This window comes from Gorilla gorilla, chromosome 18 (genome assembly GCF_029281585.2).
Source record: "Gorilla gorilla gorilla isolate KB3781 chromosome 18, NHGRI_mGorGor1-v2.1_pri, whole genome shotgun sequence".
Taxonomy (NCBI): Eukaryota; Metazoa; Chordata; class Mammalia; order Primates; family Hominidae; genus Gorilla; species Gorilla gorilla.
This window is the reverse complement of record NC_073242.2, coordinates 4,144,464-4,152,822: the sequence shown is the minus strand read 5'-3', so window position 1 is coordinate 4,152,822 and position 8,359 is coordinate 4,144,464. Positions and strand designations below refer to the sequence as shown.

The following is an 8,359-nucleotide window of genomic DNA, read 5'->3' as shown; positions in this document are numbered from 1 at the left end:
GGAAAGCCAAGGATGGGCCTTCGTCATGCTGAGATGCCGCAGTAGGGACACCTGTGTCCCACGTGGAGCTCGGCTTCTAGCTGCAGTCAGGGCAGAAGCTGGCAGGAGGGGTTTACTTCTGTCCTCGGAAGCTTTTGCTAAGGACACTTCATTCCTGTGTCTTGGACACCTCCCCCTAGGTCTGCTGCCCCCTCTGTGAAGACAGGCAGGGCAGCTGGATGTGCCGTTTGTTCCCAGCCTATATCCATGCCAAAGCATCCCAAGGGCAGGAAATGTGTCCCCGGGGGCCAGTGGGGGTCTGGGGGCACAGAGGGCTGCAGAGTGAGAGCTGGCTCTCCTCTCTGCAACTTGGACAAGGCTCTGGGACCCTGTCCTCCCCAGCTTCCTCACCTGCATGGCAGGTTACTGGCCAAGTGTGGCTTTCGAACCACAGGAGAGGGTGCAGTCAAGGCCTGACTCAGGGACCGCAGGTTCCCTTCCCTTCCCAGTCCTTCCCTGGCACTGCCTAGGTGGCTCCCTGGCCAGGGGCCAGTGGTCTAGCCAGCAGAGGGTTCACGGCCTTATAACCTCCCAACCAGAGAGGCAGCTGCAGTTGAGCCTGTTGATCTCATGCTGAGGGCCCTGCCGGCTCACTGCAGAGTGGCCAGTTCTGGCCAGTTTTGCTAGGCCAGGCCCATTTGGGGTGAGGAGAGGGTGGGAGCACCCCAGCTCTCCCCAGTAGCCTGTCATGGTGAAGGAGGAAGCCCATTCACCCAGAAGAGGGCCTCAGGAGGCGTCTTCAAGGTGACTGAGGTTTCCCCGCACAAGGAGAGTGCTGGAGGGAATGGGTGCGATGAGAGAAATGAGTCACTCGTGCCTCCGTGAGGCCAGCCTGTGATTGTCTTGAAGATTCTGAGTCACAAGACATCAAGCCCACAGGCGTGAATTGTAAATGACTGCACAGCAGAAGGTAAGTGACTCTGGATTATCCAGACCATTGACTGAGCCCTGCTCCGTGCCAGTGCTCCCTGGCCTGAGGACACGACTCTCACATCCAGGCAGACCTGAGCAGCTAACGCAAGTGCGCAGAAGGTCGCCAAGTGCCCAGAAGAGCCAAGAGGCGAGCCATGAATCCCCCCTGGAGGAGAAGAGGATGGGGAGGGCCAAACAGAAAAGAACTGAAACTGGAGGCATCTGTTCAGGCACCCAGAGAAAGCCTCACTCGGACAAAGCAGCAAACAGAACAAACCCCAGTGCCATCATGGAGCCCAGACTTGAGCACACAGGGACCTTGGCGTGGAGCACGAGGGTGCCAAGGCCCGCAGGTGGCCGACTTGTGTGCTCTGGTGCCATGCTCAGATTTGATGGGATGACCCTGCAATTGCCTGCTTTGTGAGCCACACAGGCCTGGGTCAAAAAGACGACGGACCACCAGCCTGAGCAACACACATAGCGAGACCTGTCTCCACTTAAAAGATAATTAGGGTGTGGTGGTGTGTGCTTGTGGTCCCTGCTACTCCGGAGGCAGAGGCAGGAGCATCACTTGAGCCCGGGAGGTTGAGGCTGCAGCGAGCTGGGATGGCACATGGCGCTCCAGCCTGGGTGACAGAGTGAGTCCGTCTCAAAAAAAGAATGGGCGGCCGGACAGGTGAAAATACAATGGACGGGGCCCTGGGAGAAGTTCCCGCCTTTCTCTGGGCCACCACCTCCAGGTTCCTGGACTGCCAGCAGGTAGAGGGGCCAGGGTGCCATCCGGGGGGCCGCTGAGGGGGTCCAGCCTTCCTATACCTGCCCTTCAGCAGAGGCAGGCTGGGGCGGTCCTCATGTGAGGGGCTCTGCACCCACATCCGGGGGGCCGCTGAGGGGGTCCAGCCTTCCTATACCTGCCGTTCAGCAGAGGCAGGATGGGGCAGTCCTCATGTGAGGGGCTCTGCACCCACGTCCGGGGCTCTTGTTCCAGGCCAGGGGCAGAGCCGCTCCTCTCCATCCTACTGGGCAAGACTCCTTGGTGCTCTTCCGTCGGGCAGAACTGACCAAGACTCAGAACATTCAACGTCAGGAGCCAGCTGGGGACAGGATCTGCCTTGGGAGACTTGGCAGGCCCAGTGACCATCCCACTGCACAGTTGGGGGTCGGGGGCGACACTCCAGAGGGACACGTTCGGGCCTCCTGGGGGGTGCAGGCTTCTGGGCACGTCCACCAGGCATGCACACCGGCCACCCCACCCTGCTGTCGCTCACCCACAAGGTCTCTGGCAGCCCTTCCGGGAATGTTTCCATTTCATCCTGTGTCCTCCTGTCTCAAACTCCTTTGGGCTGGAGACCCCAATGGGTCATCGAGGTGGGGCCAGCTGGACTGTGGACAGGCCGCACGTTTAAAATCTAGCGTGGAAACTGAGGTGCTGCTAGACCACAGTGGGGTATCAGGAAGAGGAAGCTGCTCCCCTTCCCCTCCCTGGCTCTGGCCTGGCAGCGTGGAGTGGGTTCCCCTCCCCACCTCCAGCTTCTCCCTCTAGGCAGAGATGGGCCTTGCTGGCACCAGACAGACCCCTGGGTAGCTGGGAGAGCAGGCCCTTTTCCTGGGAGGAGGAACTTGGCCTTGGACACACCCACACCGCCCATGTCACTCCTCAGTTCTTTTTTTTTTTTGAGATGGAATCTCGCTCTGTCGCCCAGGCTGGAGTGCAGTGGCGTGATCGCTGCTCACTGCAAGCTCCACCTCCCAGGTTCACGCCATTCTCATGCCTCAGCCTCCCGAGTAGCTGGGACTACAGGCGCCCGCCACCACACCCAGCTAATTTTTTTGTATTTTTAGTAGAGACATGGTTTCACCATGTTAGCCAGGATGGTCTCGATTTCCTGACCTTGTGATCCGCCTGCCTGGGCCTCCCAAACTGCTGGGATTACAGGCGTGAGCCACCGCGCCCAGCCTGTCACTCCTCAGTTCTAACTCATGAAGCAACCAGGGTTCTTGGGCCCTGTGACCTGGAACCATTCTGCTGCACCTGCACTGAGGGTTCAAGGACTCTTCACTGTAGGCCACGCCTGGTCCTCTTCTGGTCACCAGCCCGCAAGCAGCAGCTGGGCTGAGGGGACTGGCAGACCTGGGTCCTCAGCCTCCCTGGGCCTTGGTTTCTCCATCTGCATCTGAGAGTGACAGGCAGGCGGGCATCTCGCACGGGGGGCGGGAGAGCGAGAGCCGCAGATGCACAGTCCGCTTCCTGGATGCTGGACCAGGTGGTCCAGTTTTCAAGGCTTGTGTTTTTGGGGGACTCTTGATCAGATGGGAACACTCCCCGCAGGCCATTCTTTGTGGCTGCAGTGACACTGAGCTCTCTCAGACTCCCTGGCTGCCCATGACCTCGGGAGCCCACTTCCGTCGGGACCTGCCTCCTCACCTTCCCGTGCCTGTGGTGCTGGTCCTGTGTCTGCCCCCTCTTCTGGGGGATGTCCTCCCACCACCCTGCACGTCACTGCCCTTTTAAATTCTTTCTGAAATGGGGTCTCGCTGTCGCCCAGGCTGGAGTGCAGCGGTGTGACCACAGCTCACTGTAACCTCCACTCAAGCAATTCTCCCACCTCAGCCTCCCAAGGAACTGGGACTATAGGTGCGCACCACCATGCCTGGTTAATTTTTTATTTTTTAGAGATGGGGCCTTGCTGTGTTGCCCAGGCTGGTCTTGAACTCCCGGGTTCAAGCGATCCTCCTGCCTTGGCCTCCCAAAGTGCTGAGATTATGGCGTGAGCCTCTGCGCCCTGCCCCCTACTCTTCTCTTAATCCTGGGGACGTGCTGACGGCTCTCCCGACATGGGACGTACATCCCCAGAGGCGTGTGACCCAGAGCCGTGATGCCCACACAGCCCTGTGCTGCCCACTTTGCCCCGCCCCCCTGCCCTCCTCCTGAGGCCCACACAGCCCTGTGCTGCCCACTTTGCCCCGCCCCACCTGCCCCACCTGGATGCTGTCTCAGCAGCTCGTCAGGATCCAGAACCTGGCCGGAAAGCTGCCAGGCTCCACTGGGCCTGGAGGTGCAATCCTACAGCTTTGGAAGGGTCTTAGTCTGACCAAGCTGCAGAGCCAGGCAGGTCTGCTGGGTTCTGAGCTCAGACAACTGATGGCCTCGGACGCCTTGAGGGAAGCTGGGCCAGGCCCAGAAGACTCCCACCCCACCCTGTGGCCCCCCTGGAGGAAGAAGCCGGCCTCTGTGTGTGCAGTAACAGCTTTAATCTGTGGTGGCCCCTGCCCTCCTGCATCCAGGCAGGAAGAGCCGCTTCTCGGGGAATTAAAGCAGGAGCGTTTCCCACACTGTCTCCTGGGAGTCCATGCTTACAGTGACAGCACTGCTGAGTGGTGCCATGTCACCAGGGCTGGGCCTGGGCACAGAGAGGCAGGGTGCCAGTCTTTATATATTATACATATATATATATATATATTTCATGTGTATACACAGTTTTCTCTCTTGAAAGTATTAAAAAATTGATCAACCTTCAATCTATAAAAAATACCTACTCTACATGATAGAAAAATCTCTCCTCCAAGTTTACACTGATTTACACCCAAGGCTTTCCCCAAATGTACAATAGGAGGCGACCTCTTACATCCTAGCGTGGAAGGCGGCGGATGTGGGGCCACACGTGCACACATGCACACATGCGCGCACACACACGCAGCGGGTGGCCAGTCTTGGTGATGGGGTCTGGGCCCACCCGGGAATGCTGGGGGTTGGGGCAGGCCCGCGGTCCTGCGGGGTGACACTGCTGCGCCTGGGGTGTAGACCCCGAGAAGTGCAGGCCCCCTCCTGCTCTGCTGTTGAGTCTTCCCTGCCCTCTCCCTCCTGCAACATGCACCCTCGGGGAAGAACCACGATTTCTAAGTGAGACACACCCAGAAGAAAACAGGGTTCCTGATGTTTGGATTCTGGCCTGGGAGTGCGTGGGGAGGGTGTGGCCTTTAGGAGGCCTGGTCAGGCCGCACCTGTGGAGAAGCAGCACCTGGGAGCCGGAGGGGCCTGCGGCATCCACCCTGCCCAGGGAGAGAGCGCCACACAGCGGTCATCTCAGGTCCTGATGTCGGAGTGGAGGCCCCAGAGGCTCCTGCCCGGCCCCCATAGGTGGTCAGAGCCCCCAAGGGTTACTGCAGCGAGGACTGGGCCGTGGGAACAGCCACATGGCCTGGAGGCCCCAGAGCTGGACTGAGGTGACCACATCTGGCTGGGCAATGGCCCGAGCAGCGTAGGGAGAGCTGGGGAACGCACCAGCCTTGCCCACCCGTCCTTCCCCCACCACCATGTCCGAGGTGAGGGTCTGGGAGCCCGTCAGCCATCAGGAGTGGATCAACATGGGTGACACGGCACCAGCATACTTATGTGGGTGGCTTAGGCAGCAGCACCCCTGGAGGGACCTGTTTTCTTCCTTTCTTCCCAACAGGGCTGCACGTGGGAAGAGAGACCACCACAAGGAGGCCACAGCAGGGCTCACCCCACACTGCTGCACAGAGAGGCTCTCCAGCCCATCCTGCTGAACTGAAGTGTACACGTTCACGGCCAGCTTGACTCAGGGCTGGGAAGCTCTGGGCCCCCGGAAGGTCAGTGCTGATGGACGGCCCTGCCACAACCCTCACCCTCTGTGGACCCCAGGCCCTGGGACTTCCCTTTCTCCCTCCTCTCCACCACCCTCTGCCCCTTTGGCAGCTCCGGTCTTTGGCGGCCCCAGCTCAGCTGCACGAGGGTTCCCTGCATGCTCTGGGCACTGTCGGCTGTGGGACCTGCTGGTCTTGGCTCCTCATGGTCTGACGGGACCACTCCAGGGTGTTGGAGTCCCGAATCCAGCTCAGGCTGAATCTTCCTGCCTCTACTTGACCTCCAGGATGGACGGGTTGGTCTCCATGATGGCCACGATGATCCTGTCGATGTAGTCCTGCAGGCGGAAGTTGATCTCCTCCTGCTTCTGAATTGCCTCCATGAGCTGCAGGGCAAGCAGGTGGTCAGAGCGAGGCGCACGGGCCACAGGCCACAGCGCATAAACCACAGCGCACAGACAGTGCAGACTGTGGACCCCAGGCCACACCGTGCAGACATGGGATGTGTTACCTCATCTCGGGAGACGGAGCTGATCTCTGCAGCCAGGGACTCGGAGAAGGCTGTGGAGAAGAGGCTCTTGGCGCCCTGGATGCTGAGGGTAATGATCTGCCCGTTCAGCTCCTCGTTCTGCTCCTTCAGGTTGCGGTTGTCCTGAGGGCACAGCAACATCACTACTGGGCTGTGGCCCCTGCTGGTGGCTGAGCAGGGACAAGGACTGCCCAGGGAAAAAGGCCTCCAGCTCAGATGCTGACCCTCCACGGCCCCCCCTTCCCAACCAGCCTTGTGGAAGCTTCTGCAGGAGTGTGAGGGAGGGAGGCCCAGGCCTGCCCACCTGCTTCAGCCTGCGGACCTCCTGCTCCAGCTCGCTCTCCCGGGCGCGGCTGTGGTACTCCTGCAGGCCCATGCTGCTGCTGCGGCCCCGCCGCTGCTCGGCCTCTAGCTTGAGGAGCTGCAGGTGCTCCAGCTGCTTTCGGAGGTCCTCGATCAGCTGCAGGGCAACCGTGCAGTGAGCCGGGGGGGCCTGGGCTCCCAGGGGCCACCGTCAGCCATCACTTGGCTGTAGAACCTCAGGGTTGATCTGGCCGTCTCTCGGGAGGACGACACACACCAGCGGCTATGCCCAAAGCAGCACAGCCAAGAGCTAGCATCTTAGGAAACAAAGGCTCCCTGGGGGGCAGGCTGGGCACAGGACTGGGCGTGGGGCAGGGTGGGTGCTCACCTCCTGGGTGGCCTCCTTGTCCCTCTGGAACTGGTGCCTCTCGTGACTCAGCCTGTCCCCCATTCTCCTCTTGTTCTCCTGCTCTTCACTGAGCCGCAGCGTCAGCGACTCTATCTCATCCAAGAGCTTCTGCTTCTCCTGCAGGGGTGGACACCTGCCCTGGATGCGGGTCACGCACCTACCTGTGCATGCAGCTTGCCCCGGCCGTCTGTCCCTCCAATCTCTGAGTCTCCCAACAGCAACGCGGTGGCACCCGTGCTTGGAGCGCGACAGGGCTGGGTCTGAGCCTTCCCGCCTCTCAGTGGAGGTCAAGGCCACCTGCTTCTGGGTAGAGGCGCACACGCAGGCCACGAGGGCCGTTTCTCATGAGGGGCAGGAAGGACCTTTGTGTGGACAGGACCTGACTCAGTGGCTGTGGGCAGCTCCAGCCGGGCTCCTCTGGTTCACAGGAGTCAGGGCCCAAGTGCTCTGAGAATATCCTTCCTGGGAGCTTCCCAGGGCACACCTGGTGAGGTGGGGGCAGGGAGGTCTCGCACTGACGAGCTGGGGTGTGGGAGCCCCATGTGTAGCCTCTGCCTCCACGTCGGCAGTGGTTGGGGCATAAGTGGCTGGCTGATGCCTTCCCCTTGGAGGACAATTCCCAGATTCAGAGCCCTGGGTCCATCTAGGAGTGAGCCTCTGGGCCCTGCTCCTGTGGGTGGAGCATGGTCCAGTGTCTTCCAGCGGCCTGGGCCCTGAGCTGGCCCCGTTCCCTCACACACAGCACAGTATCCCGCTCAGCACAGAGCTCAGGGCTACCTCGGCTGCCCCACAGGCAGGGCATGGGCTGGCCCCACTGGCCACAGCTCCAGGCTGTTGGCAGCTCACCTCCTCCAGACGCTCAATGTTGGCCTTCAGACAGGGTGTGCAGGACCGGAGTTCACTGTTCTCCTCGTCCAGTTGCTGTAGCCTGGGACACAAGAACAAAGCTGAAACTCACTCCAGGAAGCTCGCCTCTACAGGGCCAGTGTGCCCTGTGTCTCAGGGAAACCCTGCTGGGGCCGCCCTGTGACCAACAGATGCCCCCAAACGACCAGGGCCAATCCTTATGTGCCCACCCATTTGCTCCAGGGCACAGCTTTTCCGTAATCCTTGAAGGTTTTATTGTTTTTTTTAATTTTTTTCTTGAGGCAGTCGCACTCTGTCACCAGGCTGGAGTGCAGTGGTGTGATCTCAGCTCACTGCAAGCTCCATCTCCCAGGGTTCAAGCGATTCTCCTGCCTCAGCTTCCTGAGTAGCTGGGATTACACGCGCCTGCCACCACGCCCGGCTAATTTTTGTAATTTCAGTAGAGAGGGGGTTTCGCCATGTTGGCCAGGCTGGTCTCGAACTCCTGACCTCATGATCCGCTTTCCTCAGCCTCCCAAAGTGCTGTGATTACAGGCGTGAGCCACCCCGCCGGCCATCCATGGTGGTTTTTTAATATACTTTGGGTTTTGGAATAATTTTAGGTTTACAGAAAAGTTGAAGGCGAGTACGGTGGCTCACGCCTGTAATCCCAACACTTTGGGAGGCCAACGGGGGAGGATTGCTTGGGCCCAGGA

General features: G+C 60.1%; 1 protein-coding gene across 3 annotated transcripts in view; it reads right to left on the bottom strand.

The window, feature by feature from the left end:
- Positions 1–3,599: 3,599 nt before the first annotated feature.
- RAB11FIP3 (RAB11 family interacting protein 3) overlaps positions 3,600–8,359 on the bottom strand; it is a 98,064-nt gene continuing 93,304 nt past the window's right edge. For all 3 annotated transcript variants that reach the window (XM_055364754.2, XM_055364755.2, XM_055364756.2), the window contains 5 exons: positions 7,644–7,725; positions 6,777–6,914; positions 6,390–6,545; positions 6,068–6,208; positions 3,600–5,942 (listed from right to left, as the gene is read on the bottom strand). In XM_055364754.2, coding sequence (XP_055220729.1) covers positions 5,829–5,942; positions 6,068–6,208; positions 6,390–6,545; positions 6,777–6,914; positions 7,644–7,725 — 631 coding nt within the window. In that variant the 3' untranslated portion in view covers positions 3,600–5,828. The remainder of the gene's footprint in view (positions 5,943–6,067; positions 6,209–6,389; positions 6,546–6,776; positions 6,915–7,643; positions 7,726–8,359) is intronic.